At 37.2% G+C, this 19,124-nt stretch overlaps 1 protein-coding gene across 32 annotated transcripts in view; it reads left to right on the top strand.

The window, feature by feature from the left end:
- esrrga (estrogen-related receptor gamma a) overlaps positions 1–19,124 on the top strand; it is a 255,344-nt gene that overhangs the window by 132,965 nt on the left and 103,255 nt on the right. For 4 of the 32 annotated variants that reach the window (XM_073927123.1, XM_068214374.2, XM_009293126.5 and 1 more), the window contains exon 1: positions 15,074–15,360. The exons of 24 other annotated variants lie outside the window; for them this stretch is intronic. In XM_073927123.1, the coding sequence (XP_073783224.1) occupies positions 15,305–15,360 (56 nt within the window). In that variant the 5' untranslated portion in view covers positions 15,074–15,304. Of the gene's footprint in view, positions 1–15,073; positions 15,365–19,124 lie in introns of those variants that run through there. 4 more of the 32 variants (XM_073927133.1, XM_068214377.2, XM_073927117.1 and 1 more) reach the window with 1 other exon arrangement.

Here is a 19,124-nt window from a genome sequence, read left to right as displayed (position 1 = left end):
GTGTTGAATGTATTGAGTTAATTAAATACCTCATTACTTCAACTTAAATGGAGTACGTTCACAGTACTCGTATAGATACATTTTTAAATAGAATGGTTTGTAGCAATCGGTTTCCTCAAACAGTTTAAGTTGCCTTAACTTATGGGGTTTTACAGTACTCAGATGGTTTGAGTTTTCTTCAATTATTGGGTTTTACTGTGCTCAAATTGCTTCGTTTACTCAAATGGAGTAAGTTCACAGTACTCATTAAGATTAGTTTTTGAACTCAAATGGTTTGTTGCAATCGGTTTCCTCAAATGATTTTACCTTAACTTTTTGGGTTTTACAGTATAAGACTTAAACTTCTCAATGACAAAAAAGGTCACATCATTCCTCTTGTGTGCTATTTTTCAAGTGTATCTGTCTGTGGGCTGTAAGACGGGGGCGTAAGATGAAGGGGCATAACTTGTAGTAAGTTAGAGGTGTAGCTTGCAGTTATCGAGATCCTATTGAACCATCTGAGATGTCACAATGAGATGTTGTTGGTAAGATGGCGGAAACCCTTACTAGAGAATATTTTCATCAAATGTTTTTTTTTTTTTGAGTTTTCACCAAATTTATCCACAACCTATAAATTTGATATATTATTACATTCTTTGAACTAGCACCATGCCACTCCACTCGCTGACATTCATTATGTTGTGACAGTTTGCCTACTATTTGTTTGAGCTATTTGTGTTGAAACCAATAAGGTTCATCTCACAAAACTGCTGTATGACTTCAAATGACTTGATCAAATTATTCTAATGTGTCAGCAACGATAACTACAACAACGATACTACAGAGATTAAATGCCTGCATCATTTGCCACAAATATAAAAGCTAAATTTGAGTATAAGAAAAGTTCACTTAAAAACAAAACATCTATCATAAATTGAAATATTGTTTGTGATAAAACTGATATTGCTATCAGCTCATGACTCTTAATGGGATGTACTGTGATAATGGTGAAGCTCAGCTGAATCAGCAGTGACTCTGAGGCTGGAGTCTTTTACATTTGGTTTTGAGAGATCAGCAGAGAGTAATTGGCTAAAGGTGATATCTTAAGTAGGCCATATTTTGAGCTGAATGTGTCTATTCCTAAATAAACAATTTGTTTGTATCTCATTTAAAGCACTATGGCCAATATATGGGTGATCACACCTTTCACACATATATTTAGAGTTTGAATTTTTAGGTTCAGACTGAAAACTAGTGACTTTTATGGCTGACATTAAAAATGTTGAAGGCAGTTATGCACTTTTGTCACTTACAAATCTCTGTTACACTTGTTTATGATACATTTTAGAGCTTGAAACTCTGGTGGACTTGCTAACCTTGAATAACCATCTAAAATCAAAAACCATTCAATCATTTTCTTTTCAGTTTAGTCCCTTTAGTAATCTGGGTCGCCACAGTGGAATGAACCGCCAACTTATCCAGCATATATTTTTTACGCAGCGGATGTCCTTACAGCTGCAACCCATCTCTGGGAAACATCCATACACACTCATTCACACTCATACACTACAGACAATTTAGTCCCTAATTAAAAGTTTTCAGGAAAATACGAAAAAGAGGAAGGAAAAATGTTCAAGGAAAAATGGGATGTTTGGTCACCCTCATTTAAAATGACAGCAGTGAGAAAATAGCATAGAAAGCATATGATTATAGTGTGTGTGGCTCTATATGTAGCAATATTTTGTGCCTAATTTTTGCGTTTTATGGCAAGTAGCCATGTAAAATTGGGATAAAGTACATCCAGACTGTTGTTTTAACATTATAAAGCCCTTTCATATTAGAGATTATTAACATTATAAAGCCCTTTCATACAGCTGGCGCCATCTGGTGACTGAATATTTTATAAGTTAGTGTATGCTCCATTCAGCCATTTTTGTTTCTGTCAGCTTTGCTTTAATTAAAGAATTTATAAACTTTGAATTATGACTTAGAACAATGTTTTGTGTCATTTTTAAAAAAGTTTTTGGCAAATAGCCTCGCAATAAACAGGATAAAATACAACCAGGCTGTTGATTTTATAGAATATTTAATGCCATCCTGACACGAAGCAGAGAGCTGTTAAGACTGAAGGGCTTCATTCTGCAAAACAACCATCCATATGTACTTTATCCCATACTTATAAAACAGCTTTTCTGTGTTTGTTTTTAATAATGGATATCTTATGTTAATGGACTGAACGAAAAGCAAAGAAAAAAGGAAAGAAATCCAAGACAAATAGTCTAATTACATACCTTCCTCAAACTATCAACACTTCAAAGAAGTTATTCAGCGGGAAAGTTTGCTTTAGCAAGGTGTTTTAAACTAAGCTAAACTAAACTAAGCAAACTGACCTCATTTTGTTCAAAAAGACATAACAGTTAATTCTTCAATTTCACTTGAAATAATAATTTGAAGCCTTTAGTGCACAAAAACATCTGTCAATGGCCCAATTTACTCCTGAATTCACCTGATAGACCATTGTTTTTGAACCCCCAAACACAACAACTGCAGTATGGCATAAATCTGCGGCATATTTAGTGATGTTAACCTTGCTCATAATTAGCTGTTAATCCTTGATCAGTATATCCGCACCTGTCTCTGCTTTCCCTCTCTCTGTGTGAATCCCTGTGACCTACCCCTAATGGAGAAGGACACCCTGCAGGCCACAGTGTGAAGGCCAGCAAATGTGGCCACCTCTTCTCCAAAGGGCAGATCCACGTGTTAACGGAGAGGGAGATCTTCTCTAAAGCCCCGCAGCTTTGAGGAACAGCTGCGGGCAGAAGCTCAGGCTCTTTGTAGGCTGAGGTGGGGGCCGCTGTCTTGAGCCGAGCCAGGACTGAAGACAGGGATGGAAAGTTGGACAGTCACATGCTTTTTGTAATGACAGGAAGAGTCACGGGGGATTCATGTGTGGTTGAATGCTATCTTTGACTTGAGGGTTATGTAATGTATTCGGATGGAGAAGCTGCAAATAGGTTCAAATTTTAGAGGGTTTGTTTGTCTAAACATGAACATTCTGTCATTTAGTCAGTGACATATCATTCCAAACCTGTATGAATGTTGGGTCAGTTGGCAGTTCTGTGTGGAGTTTGCATGTTCTCCCCGTGTTGGCATGGATTTCCTCCGGGTGCTCCGTTTTTCCCCACAAGTCTAAAGACATGCGCTATAGGTGAATTGGGTAGGCTAAATTGTCCATAGTGTATGTGTATGTCCTGGTCCTCCAGGTTGGGGGTTGAGCGTTGGGCTAACGACCCACCTCGTAGAAATTAGACGTTACAAAACACCAGCATGGTGCAGCTAAATATCAACTTCGGTATCAATGGCCTGGGGAGTAAGTAAGTAGAATCTAGAAAGATATGCCCAACAGAATATCTATGCTTGCTTTTTGCAATAGATGATTTTCAGCCTTGATTATGTACAGCAAAGCTCAAAAACACAGAATTACACTAGTCTATATTATTTATTCCAAATCATGTTTAGGTTTATGATGAAATTTTTAGATCAAAATGTAAGTCGAAAGCTATTTTGTCAGAGATTCTATATCTTGTTCTTGAAATTATTTATTAACAGTCAAATGCATCATGAAGTAGACCAAAAAATTCAAATTTTTGACCTTAGTGATGTTAAATCAATTCGTGTTGGGACTCAAACAGTATTTCAACTTCAATTTAGCTTTTTTTCATTACATTTTCAAAAAAAAAAAAAAGCACAAATAAAGTGCACAAAATAATTGGACGATTAGAATGTTCAGTTCTCCTTCTTCTCCATATGGGATGTTTTGCAAATAGGCAAGGGGCAAAAGGTAAATATTAACAATATTTTGCAAATATTGGAATACTTTTGTAAAACGTCCACTTTTTTGACCTGTGAGACATTTAAAGGGTTAAATAATTACATGATCAATGTTGAAAAGATTAATTTAAATGTCAGTCTTATAGTTGTGTGTAGATGAATACATAAAAATGCTCGATGCTCAAGGAAATATTTTTCATCACTTTATGTTTGTATTAAAGTGCCAGAATTTTGTAAGAATGTAGACTTTCAGCAGAGCGACAGATCTTACATATCTCAATTTGGGTGTTGGAACATGAGGAAAAAATCTAATGGATTTGTAATAACTTGAGGGTGAGTAAATGATGGCAGAATTTTTAATTTTTTTTTTTTTTTTGAGAAATAACCCTTTAAGGCTTATAGATGTTCTCAGTTGACCCACAGTTGCCCAAAATGGAAGAAAGTGTGTCATTTCTCTGCCTCTACTGGCACCAGATAGAATTGCTGTATAGCTGACTTGAGTGATTGAAAACCATCAGTGTTTTAGCAGTTATTTTAGACACCAGTAGTGGTGCAGAACTGACTCTTTAATTCATTAATTTTTGTTTGCTAATCATATTGTCACCCCAAAATAGTACTGCATGGTAATGACAAGCTCAATCAAGCATTACCTGCTGAGACCAGGCATTTGACATGTTTTGGACAATAAAACACCAGGCCTGCAGTGTGGTGCTGAGCAGTTTTGGCATGAAGAGCATGAGCAATACAAGATGAGAGTGATGTGGTTAAACAGGCCATGCTGACGTGATGGCAGCTCTCCATCCAGCACAGGGCCTGAGAGGCCAAGGCCGCAGCCTGGGAGAGCAGGGACACTTTCAATTGGAATATTTAATAAGATCTTTTTCCATAACTACCATTTCAAACATTAAAGTTTTATGTATTATTTATTTGTAATTTAGCAAAAAATAAATAAATAAATAAATATATACATACAGTTGAAGTCAAAATTAAAGTCACTTAAAAATGACATTCAAAGTGACATTCAATGGCTTAACTAGGTTAATTAGGTTAACTAGGCAGGTTAGGGTAATTAGGCAAGTTATTGTATACTGATGGTTTGTTCTGTAGACTATTGAAAAAAAAATATATAGCTGAAAGGGGCAAATAATATTGACCTTAAAATGGTTTTTAAAATATTAAAAACTGCTTTTGTTCTAGCCAAAATAGAACAAATAAGACTTTCTCCATAAGAAAAAAATATTATCATATATATACTGTGAAAATTTCTTTGCTCTGTTAAACGTCATTTGTAAAATATTAAAAAAAGATAAAAAAAAATTAAAGGGGGCTAATAATTCAACTTCAACTGTATATATATATATATATATATATATATATATATATATATATATATATATATATATATATATATATATATATATATATAATTTATTTATTTATATATAGAATTCTTCAAGAATATTCAAGAATGTTCAAGAATTGAAGGCACCTTTATATAGACATAATCATTGGCATGAACACAGCGTGAATGCAGGTGCATGGTGCACACAATCCTCTGAGACAGCAGTATTTTGTGTTCATGTTTACTCTAGCTTATCTTACACTGGAAAAAAAAGTGTTCTGGAATGACAACTGTTTTATACGTAGTTTGGTCTCTGGATCAGCTTGAAGTATATTACTGTATCACAGTAGACCTGGAGATTGATGGTAGGCATCTTAATTAATAGCTTTTACCCATAGAACTGCCTAACTTGTGGGCAAAATCTCCAAACTTGCATACTTCTTTACCACATAGATGAAAAGAAGCACATGATTCTAGTTAGTCTAAATTCTTGGAATTCGAAAAACCTTTAGATTAGAATACTGGAATGACTTATTATTTTTACAGAGATTTATGAGTTTTCTGATCATGTGATGATGACGTATGCCATGCCATGCCATGTCCATACAATCAAAGACTAGAATAAACAAGATATGTCACTTGTATAGTTTTGAATGAAGAAAAGTGTAACTGTCATTACGGAGAATGAATCCCCACCTTCTAGTAGTGGAGCCAATCATCCATTGCTATATGGTGAATAAAACCTGCCTTCTAGTACAGTACAATCAGCAATTGCTATAGAATGACAATTCTCCGGGGAAGGGCCTCGGAACTGACGTGAGTTTCTGCAGATTTTTTGTGGTATGAACAGTTAGAAATAAAACTAAATAGACAGTTGTTGTTTAATGTTATTGGGTAGCAATAATATGAAATGTAACCGTAAGCTTAGCAAACAATTTTAGAGAATTTGATGTTTCCACATTCAGACAGAATGCCCGAGCATACTGCCCGAGAGGGCGTTTCAAAGATGGCCACCGAGTGAAATGACTTGCCTTAAAGCGACTTTGGTACAATATAGTTCAAATTCAAGTGACTGTTGTTATGAATGGATTTTTAAATATGGCTATTTCGAGTCACACCACTTTTGTACTGTACCTGTGGTGACCATTGGATCGACATGCCTAACATTAATACATTCATATTAAACATGGATATTCCGAGCTCATCTGCTGGGCTGAATATAGTATGCTTCATCATTAAGGTGTGCATTGAATTTGGACTTTTAATATTATACAAAAAGAGTGCACACACACTATGCTATCTGAACAGTGCCCCAGGGTTTCCCTGTTCGCTTGACAAGTGTGAGTGCTCAGAATCAGGCCCAGGCGTGGTTCAGTTGGCCTGCCCTAACTTGGGTGGAAGAGGTGTGCCAGAGCACGGATTGGTTGGGCTTTGGCGTGGTAAGCCTGTAGTATGAGTTAAAGTGTGCCTGAGTCCGACACAACATCACTTTTAAGAGACTGTTTCAGAAGGATTTATTAATCATTCATACTTTTCAATTACGCAAACTGTCGTAGTTCATCAAAGATGCAAACCCCTCGCTGCACATCAGCTGCACCTTCAGCAAACATTCTAATAAGTGCAGCACCATGACTTGAACATTTATGATCATAAAAAGTTGTGGATCTGTTCAGCAAAATAATTGTGTGTCACTGCATCTCAAACGACTAAAAATAATATTAAACAATATAACTGAACAATGTCCACAATGCTGAGCGAGAGCACTTCTCTTCCTGTTAAACTGAACAGTCGCATCATCTATGACGTAAGCATGATCAGGTCTGGAAGGTAAAGAAGCAGTGTGAGTGCAGGCCATCAGGGGAGAGGTGAGGGGGGGCAATTGCACTTCGGCACGGTTCAGGGTAACTATATCTAGTGTAAGTATGCCCTAAGCAACATTTTAGTTACTGAAATACATGTATGTAAAAGTCCCTGGTTTTTTACATATTACATTATAACATATTTTCACATATTTGTTGTTGTTTTTTTTTTGAGAGGTGATCTAATGCAGGTCTATTTTGCAGTTTTATGGACTGACTGACTGACTTTATGGACTCTCCTGACAGAAAATTATTAACTGTAATTTTAGATTAGAATGAAATGGCTCTTGATATTTTTCAGTGCACTGCTTAGTAGGGGTGTGACGAGACGCCTACTCCACAAGACGAGACGAGACACGAGATTGGGTTCATGAGAACGCGGCAAGACAAGATTTTTACAATATTTTTAAGAAATCTTCAATAATCAATTATTTAAATGAAAATTGTTTTTTATTAGCTATTTTATAAAATATTTAGATGCTTTTTTTAATCAACTTGCAAAGAATGTTAAATAACTTCTATTTTATTGAATTCGTTACAGTAAAGGACATGCAAACACTGCAAAATATTTTGCTAATAGCTTACGTGAATGGAAAATTGTCATTTTGAATAGCATTTTAAGTATCAGCAAAATATTTGCTAATATATAAATGGAAAATAGATTTTATTAAACTGAAAAAAAAATCACAAACTGAAAAACATTTTAGCTGCTTAAAAATTGTAAGAATTTTTTTTTATTATTTCTATTTTATATTATTTTATTTTATTTTAATTTTTTTTATTTTATTTTAATGAATTCTATGCAGACATGCAAACATTGCTAAATATTTAGCTGTAAACACCACTGACTGGCTTCTCCCCTATTCCTATTTCACATAAGGAATCGAACTTCTTTCCACAAATTTTCCAATATAATTTTTGGTATATCAGTTTACATTTTTTAGCTGTGTTACTTTCATTCAGCAAGATTATATTCATGCCCCCATCCCTATGTCTGAGCTCTGAGTTGTTTTAATGTAATTTGAAACCGAATGCTGACAGCATAAACGTGTTCAGTGATGATGAAGGCGTGTGTCTCCAAAAGTTCACTGTGTGTGTGTGAGGGCACGCTTAGAAATGTGTCTGTGGTCTTTTACTGACTCAGTAGGTGCAGAGAATAGTATCAAACAGCCGTGTATGTGTCTTATCCTGCTGCAAAATACAGCTAAAAGACCTACATGACGGTAAAAGTTTGATTATTTTACTGTGCACTTCGCTCTTCAGTTATGCGACTGAAATAGAAATACTCAATATGACTGAATTCAATTTATGTTTACGACGATTATGACTTTAAATGCATCTAAAGTGCTATTCTATCGCATTGTTATGAAGATAGGGTAATATGTGTGGCTGCAGTTGTAGCCTCTGTTGGACGCAGCAACCCCTGAACCCTGGTAAAAAAAAGAAAAAACGATTACGTCACACTCGCCCAAGCAACCAGGTGACAAGCGCAACTCCTGAGCCCAGCCTGGGTTGCCAGGTGTGTACAAAGCACTTGATTTGCAGTTTAAATCAAATCCTGCTTCTAATCTTCAGCGCTAAATTCACCCTCATGCCCCATCATAAAATCACAACTCCTGAAACAACTTTTCACCTCGAAGAGAAATCTCGTTACGATGTAATCTCACGAGATCTCAGCATACAAGATCATGTCACATCCCTACTGCTTAGGCCGATCTTTAGCTTTAAATATGAAATTGATTAGTATGATTGATTGATTGATTGATTGTTAATGCAATCTGATTGTAAAAAAAAACAAGGCAAAAAAACAAATAAAACAGATAATCTCTTTATCTAACATCATTAATTTTCCATTCTTTTTTGCATCAGTGGTTTACGTGAAGATAGGAGACCTGGTTTATTCAGGGTGTCTTGCATGTAGTCAGATTGCTAAAGACATTCAAAATGAGAGAGAAGAGGGTGGAAGCAGGAAACAGCAGTGGCCGTATCAAAGAGAGGTTAGCGAATGCTGCACACCGGGCTCGCTGCTGTCCCTGGAGCCCCTGCTAGCCTGTTATCACCCTGCCAAGCAGGGGGGGCTTTGAAATTGGCACTTTCCTTCATGTGACAATTGTACCTGCTGATAGACCATTAGATTACTTAGCTATTCACTCATTCGCTACCATAGTAACCTTGTGTCGCTTTCCCCTTCATAACAGTGGTTTCGGAGTGCAGTTTTACTCACCCATCCAAGTCTTTTGAAAGTGGTACCATAGCAGTTGTTTAAAATGACCTTTGAAGCCCTGGAATTGGCAATTGCGTAAGTGTGTTTCAGCATGTCTGAAGTTAAAGAAAGTGACAACCCAATCTCATGTCAAACTCAAAATAAAACACATCTGAAATGGCAAGTGAAAGTGTAGAATAAGGTGGAAGTACAGGACCAGATTACTTTCAATTGTATTTTTTAAGGTACTATATCAGCAAACAACTATTTTACACTGCCTTTAAAAATTAAGGCATAAATGAATAAAAGGCATAAAAAAAGGCATAAAAAATCTAATAAATATGCATGATTTAAAAAATTCCAAACTGTGCTTTATTGGTAAGCATTTATTTTATGTTCAGATTTTTTCTATTTTATTATATAACTATGTAACATTCTCATTTATTTTAAATATTGCCAACTAAAAAACTTGCAAATAAAATTTTGAGCTTGATTTGAAAACAAGTTAGGCTTTGCAGGGAACTGTATGATAACTAATAATGATAATAATCGTATCAAATAGTTTTCCACTGGTTTTTTTTCATATTATCTATTTTTCTAATTTGTTTTTCTTTTCTGTTTAACATCCTTACATATTTCTTCTTGCACTTGTATGACAAGGCAACTCAGACCACACTGGCAGGCATAAATATATCCATTCGGTGACAGCGCTGGGGTAAAACAACAGAGGACAAACACACGCACACACACAGAAGCTCTCGGCTCATCAGGCAGACCGCACACTCACACTGACCACCGCACAGCCAGTAGCTCCCTCTGTTGACCACTGCTGAACTGCAGACTGAAGGGCTCCTCGGCACACAGCTGCCAACCTGCCTTTGTGTCCCCATCAAGACGCAATACAAGAACACTGCAGCACTCTCATATGACAGGCACACACACACACACACCTTTCAGTCTACTTTCTATTGTAGGGACTATGAGTTTGAGGAAGCTGAGGCAGAAAGAAGAACACTTATTTCTTCTATTTAAAGCTTGGCTTGATAATAGCAGATTGTAAACAATTTTAAGTTGACGCATAGTGTAGTCTGAATTATATAGTGTCAATTGCAGAAATATACAAAAAAAAAAAGATACAACATATCATAAACAATGGCAAAAAACACTTCTTACAAAACTGTGGAATTACTCAAGTAATTTAATGTGTGTGTTAATGTATGTGTGTATAAATTAATAAGTGTATAATAATAATAATAATAATAATAATAATAATAATAAAATAGTGTTTGAATTAAACAATTTTAAAATGTATTTTGTATTTGTTATATATTCTGTAGTAAATATATTTTGTATTTTAATATGAAGTTATAGTTATATTTATATGTTATATATAAATAGATACATTTAGATGTCCAAATATATATGTCTAAATATATTTATATTAAATATAATATATATAGTTTGAAAAGCGTTTCTCCCCTCAGCCTGAAAGCCATCACTCTGAGGCGCCCTGTCCTGACCCGAGTGGCTACAAATAAGCATCCTGCCTCTTGAATTTATTACAGCCCAATTTTTGACAAGTTGATTTTAAACAACTCCAGCGGCGGGCGCATTGACTGTATGCTCGGCGGCTGGTCTGCTGACATGTGACCTAAGTGAACTTGCCCTCCCCTATTGACTGCCGTGATTGATGCTCCGCCAAGCTAGCCCTGATAATTCTTAGCCACATGTCAACAGCCAGTGACCAAAAGGGTCATCCCTGTCTTTAACATTTCACACACACAAATAAAAAAAGCACACACGCGCTCTCTAGCCCACGTACATGCACACGAAAGCTTACAAAAGGCAGACTGGAGTCTTTTCAAATACATTTTGAGACTTTGCATACCCGTCCTTGCTAGTGCCTAATGTGTTTTGTTTTTTTTACATCTCAGAGCTCGTCTTTCAATCTGCCGGCTTGTGAATTGAATGCTCGTCCGTCTCCTGTGGCAGAGCAGGATTCGGTTTGAAAGCGAGACGCGGCTCGTTGTAAAACACACACCGTCAGAACAATGGAGGCAGAAGCGCTGTGCTAAAACTGCTAATGAAAAAGATGGGCAGCTATTGACACGTATCGACAGCCGCTGCAATCAGCGCAGACTAGTCGTGCATACTTAAGTTCAGATGTATTCAGCGGGGCAGCAGGGATTAAAGGCTGTTAATGACAGCGTGTAGTAGGCTCGATTTTGAATAACTTTAAGGTGTTAAGAGAGCAATGTGGTTATGGTTAAACATAATGTCGTTAGCATGTTGCTCAATTCTCAGCAGAAGTTTGGAGCTTGATTTGGGTGTTGCCTGCTCCACGTGGCCCGTGTTTAGGGGGGAACGGCTGTCCATTCAGCACAGATATGGAAATGTGACCTAAAGGGGGGGTCTGTCAAAAGCAGGCGGGCCACTATAATTGAATCAATACATTTGGACACAACACTGCACCCCTGCTGTGAAACCCAAATAAAAAATCACATCATCTCTGCATTAAAAAAAAAAAAAGCTTTATTTCCTAGTCTAAACGTCTGCTTTGATTTGATTCAGTTCTTTAGATCAGTGTTAATTTCGTTGACAATAAATGTTCGTCTTTATTTATGTGACAAACAAGTTTCTACTAACAAAAACTAAATTAAAATTAAGTGATGATGATGACAACTATAATAACAATAAACTAACATTTTCACTGACTAATAAAAACGAGACGAGAATGTGATTAAGGGATATATTTTGGGTAATATCCAATCAGAATTAATCATGATACACACACACATTTGAAAAGTAGCTGTTTCACAGTCGACATGGAATACTACATTAGTACTCTACTTATTTAATCAGTGCAATAGCTGATTACCATGTCTTGTAACACCAACTACAACAGTAAAGCCTGGTATAGGCTGACCATGCAAGGTGGAATTAAACTATTTTAAGCTCTTTTAAAGATGTAATGGCTTGAAACCGTTCAACAAACTGGTTAAAAAGACTAGTTGTTTACCACGTTAAAATAATATGTTTGCTAAATAATTGCACAATCCTGCATTTTCAGATGGTTACTGTTCTTACATGTGGTTTGATTGCAGTCACATAATTTGACATCTTACTTATGATATAAATAAGCAATGCATATCTACATTTTTGTCTTCAGTGGGAAAGCCATGGTATGTTTTAATGAGACTGTTTTATTTCATTTTAAGTTAGAATATTGTGTATAAATAATTGTGTTCACTATTGTAAATAAACTACACCTTAATTAAAGCAAATATATTTTAGTACACTAAATCTAGAGTAGATTTAGTCGACTGAAGTTTTATCAAATTTAGTTGACAAAAACTAGACTAAAACTAAAATGATTAAGAAGACTAAAATATGACAAAAATTAAAATGGAATGACTAAAACTAAATCAAAATTTGCTGCCAAAATTAACTCTGCTTTTGATGTTTATGTGGCAAGGCCATTATGTGTCAGTCTAACTGGTTTCCTTTTTTTTTTTGTTGACAGTCCCAGCGTGCATCAAATATGAGCACATAAGTGCTGTCTGTCTCAGCATTTGATCTTCGTGAATCCTAATATGGGGAATGTTTGCTGGTCTCATGGGACTTGAGTGAACACAGGTATCCCTCATATCCGTATTCGAACATTACGGCGGTTCCCGTTCCCCTCATTCTCTTCATTGCCGTTTGTAACAGTGCAATTAAAACAGTTTCAAATGGAGCTCAGCTGCCTGTCGTTTCCACGTGGTGCTTTGAAACCGCTGCTTTAGTATTTTTTAATCATGCGCCTTGTTTTTGTGGCGCAAAGACTGCAGAGAGTGTACATTGTTTAAAAGCAGACAGATGAATAAATTAAGCAAATGTAACTTTCGAAGTGTGTGTATATATGTGTGTGTGTGTGTGCGTGTTGGCCAGTCCAAAACTGCGGAAATAACTGTTATTTCCAAAACTCCTTTGTTAGACCCAGAGCGTCCTTCAGCAATGGCAACACTCTCGCATGTAATAAAAATAATCTTCTTGCAGTCTTTTATGCTCATCTGGAAACAAAGTTACGTGATTCTGATCGTTCAAACAGTTTTCCTTTTCTTTTTTTCTGCCCATCTGTTATTCAAAGGGAAACGCCTGAATTTCACTCACTCGTATGTATATGTGCCATATCAAGCTTTTTCTTTCTTTGTGCAGTTTAGAAGTAGATCTTATTTCCCTGAAAGATATTAGTTTTCAGTGAAGTGTGCATTGCATTGATCTGTGCCTCTTTATTGTTGATGTGCATCTCTCATTCCATCTATCTTCCTCTAGACAATGCACCTACTGCCTACCTGAGACTTAATATTTTTCCATACTAATATGAAGTCAAGTAATGGAATGGCAATGACAGAATCTACATTTTATATAATATGCAATATAGTATTATTAATAATAATTTGTGTCATTACTACCAACAACATTAATATATGATATACATTTAGTTTGACTACTTGTTCAGTCAGTAATATATATTTTTTTATATTAGAATGTTTACAAAAGTAAACTTTATATAAATATGGAGTATTTATTTTCACATATTTGTGGTTTTATGAAACGGACTTTATTGAATTCTTCTTTTAAAAAGCAATTTACATTATTAATTTTCAAAATAATCAGTTTGTTTATTTAAAATAATAATTATTAGACTAAAGTACTCCCAACTTCATGTTTATCACCAATATTAAAGTAGTTAACATAATTACATAATTATAATAATATAAGTCAACCAACGCTTTGCATGTGTTGTCCAGTGAATAGGTTTAGTTCTGTTTCCCAGACCCAAGCTGGCATTTTACAGACACGTCTGCCTCCAAAATCCCTGCAAGTTTTGGAATATGAAAGACGGTCAGATGCAATTTCTGTGGCGGCGTGGTGGGGCCGGCACAATGGTTTGTGGGCCGGTGCGGCTCCTGAATTTTCTTATCAGTGGGGAATTGCGGTGTGCTGAGATGCCAGCAATATCTTCCCTGCTGCTGCTGGAAATGCAGCGAGTCGGTGACACGCGCGTAAACATACACATGTACTTGCGAACCGCACGCGCCGGCAGCCTGGATGCCCCGCAAATGTGGCTCAATCATTCTAGAACAAAGGGGTGCCTTTGATCTTTCCTCCGCCTGCTCTGGCTGTATCTGTTAGCAGTGATGTGGTCACAGTAGCGTGTGTCCACTCCCTCACGTCCACATTTGCTCTGATGGGCCGCGGTTATGATGTTGCGGTGCATTTCTATGGCCTTTGATCCCGCTTTTTTCACTTACTTAAAATGTACGACAATATCCACAACCTGAAAAAGACAAACTCAGTTTTTCCTGACGAAAAACAAACAAACAAAAACAATTATTTGAATTTAAACTTACTAATTGTTTATAACATGTAATGTTAAATGTTCTCCATACAGGTGGAAGGAAGGAACAAATGACGGGTGGATGCAAAGCGAACAGCTTCATTCACAATGTTTTGTATCAACAAAGTGAGCGGTTTTATCTGCGCACTTGACAGCGCGAGCCGATAAGCATTGCTGAGGGAGAGACGCGGGCTGCTTCTTTAAACCTGCTCTCACCCCCACTTTCCCTCTCATTACACCACTCCCCCTCCCTCCTCACTCTCTCTCTCTCTCGCTCGCTCGCGCTTTGTCTTTCCCCTCCCCTCTCTCCCTGCTCCGTCTCTCTGTGGGCGCAGACACTACCCTGTCTCACTCCGATTGGCTGAGAAGCCACCAATCTGGCGTCCGGGAGGGCCGGGGGGACTGCATATGCAAAGCTCTGCTTCATATTAATGAGCAGCAATCGTGGCTTTAAGTCCTTGATTAGAAGAGTGCAAGAGCTTTTGGTCCCAACTGGCTGTGCCTATAGGCTGTCACCGGGAGAACGGTCCTGTTAATTGCACTGCTCAGTCACGGAAGGGAGAGAGAGGAGGAGGAGGTACAGAGAGAGAGAGAGAGAGAGAGAGAGAGAGGGACAGAAAGAGGAGCGCAGACACAGAGAGAAAGAGAGAGAGAGAAAACTTTAATTTATAGAAGAGGTTTGCTCAAACGATGATCGCAGAGCGCACATGGATTCGGTAGAACTTTCGCTCCCTGAGTGTTTTTCCCTGCACTCCGATCAACAGTAGGTATATTTTCATTTCTTCTACTTCTTGCTTGCACTTGTGTGTCCGGCTAGACTGTTTGTTCCTGTCCTGGCAGTGTGCTTGTGTTTATGTGTGCATGTGGTCAGCGTAGTCCTCATCTCAAGGTTGTTTTCGCTGTCAGATAGCAGTTTGGAGCCCAAACGCATATACTAAATGCTGTGACAGCTTATCCACTATTACAGCAATCTGCGTCCGCTTTGACAGTACATAGTGTGTTTTGTGTAAATCATTAGGAGTGTGTTATGGAAAACAACATGATAGAGAGAGTGTCGAGGGAGAGACGAAAGCAACGGGATAGAAGGGAGAAAAGGGTCTTAGGTGGCTTGAATCGCAGACCGGTCGCACAGCATGTGGCCCGCTAAATGTATTAAGACGGTGTGCTGGCTCAGAGAGAGAGAGAGATAGAGGGAGAGAGGGAAGGAGGGAGGGATTGAGTTCACTGAGCGAGCGAGTGAGCGGACGGTCCAGGAGCCGGCACAGAGAACAGCTCCTGAGCTTCATATTTATCTCTGTCCTGCTCACTTCTGTCAGCACAGAGCAAGGAAATGGGACTGATTTAGACATCAGCTAGTGTGCTGACAGGTTTATCTAGACTTTTGTTCTGATTTAATTAATAGGTGTTTTATTTAGTTGTGTAAGTAAATCGTGTTTGTGTCAAATCATGTTAGATAAAAATAATTCAGTATTCTATATGAGAAGTGTAACTAAGATAACCATGCTTAATATGTCAGAAATAAATAGTATTAATTAAATAAATTGAGTTTAAAATTGCTGTAAATCATGTTTACGCCTAAAAAAACTGCATTATTTTGTTAATCTTTGCTTTCTAAATTTGAGAAAAATGTGATGTAGCAGAAAATGATTTGATTAAGGAAACAACAGAACTATTAACCTCTGCCCTGTGCTGTTTATGAATACTGATAAGAAAAACTGACTGTGAATTGACAACACTTACAGTGGGAAGAAACTAAAAAAAAAAAACAATACACATTACGACTGAGAATGGTCAAAAAGATCATAAACAGGTAACCATCTTGGTCTGATTTAAAAAAAAAAAAACTAGCAGCTTAACTTATGTCTGACAGCTTTTGAAATTCCTTAACACACCTGAAGAACAACACAGTTGTAAAAGTGAATTTATTTAGCGCTGACTTAGTTTTGAAATCTCCTGTGTTGATGAAATGACAGCAGTGATGTGGATGTGTTGGCACACACCCTGAACAAGATCATTAGATTGACTGGATTATTCAGACCCATGAAAGGAAATTCAGAGATAAGAGTGTCGGTTCATCACAGCCTTTTAGCCATTTGGCGCTCGCTCGCTGTTTGATCTTTATTTTAACACAAATTGACTACTGAGATTCTAATTAGTGTATTAATGATGGTAATAACAACAAGTGCTGGTTTAGCTATTATCATAATTACAGACTCTCACCGGCTGCATGTACATTTACATCTGCACGCTCATTTTAATATTTACATTCACGGTTGGATATATTAGGGAGCGTTTTTGAATGAATTTTTTTTTAATTGTATTTCAAATGTAATTGGAAGCTTTATATTTTTGAAAAAGTGTTTAATTTTTGTTGGGATTTTAATTGATCTAATTAGTTTCTTTATATTTAAGTTATTTAAATGCTTACTATATGTTTTATCATACAAATAAATAATAAAAAACAAGAAATATTCAATTTGTCCAAACATTTTAGTTAATAAAAATAACAATATGGTTGAATGAATTTTAATATCATTTTATACAATAACAAATTTTTTGTGGCAGCTTTCACATATCCACTGTACAGCTGTGATTGTTTAGCGTCTTTTCAGTTTTGTTAAACGAATAAATGAAGACGTTTAGAAGATTTCCACATTTATGTTAAGATCTTCATGTAGCTTGACAAAATTGCCTGCTTTTTTCAATTAATCACATTTCTCATAATGTTTTGCAATTTTCTAGAAAGTTAATATATAAAACATTATATACATTTCTAGAATGTTAATTGTTTGTGTGTGTGTGTGTGTTTTCATATGTATATATATTTTTAATCAAAAATAAAAGAAAGAAAATACATCAGAGCTTAATGCTTGATATTTTTAATTTCACCAGAAGCAAGCAGTCAGCTTTTTAAAGGCAATGGAGTGTGAATGTCCAGTGGAAGCGCGGGTGTCATGTGTGTAAAATCACTGCTGGACTCTGCAGTGGGCTGAATAGTTGAGCGCAGAATCGTGCAGAAGGTGTCTGAGCGTTCACTCATGCATGTTCAACCTTTTGTCGGATGATTTTAAAACACCGAACCCCCCCTCTCACTCTTTGTGGCCCTTGATGAAAACTTGATTTTACGTTTTCCTTCCACCCGTTCATACTTCTTTCCTCACACAAGAGGCGAATGAAACCCCAGAGGCTGGGATCAGCAGGAATAAAGAGAGATTGTGTAAATTAAATTCCATTTAATCTCCTTATAAAATCATTTACTTAATTCATCTGTCAAATGATGTCAATATGCACAGCGCAGATTTATTTATTCTGCCTCGTGCGTGTGTGTGCGCGCGCAAAGAGGCCTTTTGTTGCCGTTCAGCCTTGATTTGGCTCCATCCCATTCCCCTGTGTGAGAGGTGTCGTGGCTCGTCCCGCATGTCTTTCTCTTTCCGTGGCCCCTTGTCGATTACTGTCTGGACACTCTTTGTCTTTACGCTGTCCTGCTTATTGGAGACAGAGCATTGCCACTTCCCCTTATTTGAAGGGGTCTGAGGCATTCCAAGGGTAATTAACTCCAGTTAAAAGAGACCCCCCTCCCTCCCGGCCCCTCCAGCAGCCTGTCATTCAGGAGAAAAGAGAGGCCGGAGGGGGGGCCGTAAGGAAAAAAGGGAAGCTATATTTTTTGCTCTTTTGTTGAAAAGTGCAATAAGTGGCCCGTCGGACGGATGCACACACTCGTGTGAAACGCTCGCACGCAGGTGCCGCACACATGAAAACACACAGAGCGGGAGCCCTGATGATGCACTTGTCAATTTGTGTGATTTATGCATCAATCCATCAGGATTTCTTCCCGAATGCAATGGTGCATTATTTGTTTCTTTATGAGAAGTTGAACAGGGGTTTTAACAGAGTTCACACAAGCTGAAACTCCCCCCAAAAAATGAAGCATTAGTGATTAGACCCTTAACGATAAACTCTTTCTTTTAAAATGTATGTCATATCTTGGTTTCCCCTCTGCTCTTGATTTTGTGGATGATTCTGCCTGCTGTGTGCCAGAGAGAGGCAGAGAGCCTGTAGGATACAGTTACAGCAGGTCAATAGGGAGTGTGGTCACTCCAGAAGCAGGAGGGTCCATGAGGGCTAGATAAGGGTGTAAAAATAGTGCTTTTAGCCACTGCGTTTTCCACCGGCTCCCAGCAGACTCACCGTTTGTCTCTCGGCATGCGGATATAGCTTTTCTGATTCTGTTTTCCTTTCCTGTTTAGCTATTTCTCCGAAGATACATTACAGCAAATGAGTGGAAATGATTGTTGATTAAGACAGCCTGTTGGTGATATCAAGAATCTGAAGATGGTTTTCTTTGCGTAAATGAGAGATTTAATTTCTATGTTAAGGGTTGGGTCTTTACAATATTCATGTTTGGAAGGAGCTAAAGTTTCTCCAGCTCTAGTGGTGCAGATCTAGACTGATTTTAGAATCGCTTTTAGCTTCATTGGTCCTCAATGAAATTGTGAAATTGTGGTCTTGTAGCAGAGAAAGGGAAAT

Source organism: Danio rerio, chromosome 17, assembly GCF_049306965.1.
Source record: "Danio rerio strain Tuebingen ecotype United States chromosome 17, GRCz12tu, whole genome shotgun sequence".
In the NCBI taxonomy this organism is placed as follows: domain Eukaryota; kingdom Metazoa; phylum Chordata; class Actinopteri; order Cypriniformes; family Danionidae; genus Danio; species Danio rerio.
This window is presented reverse-complemented; position numbering and strand designations above follow the sequence as displayed.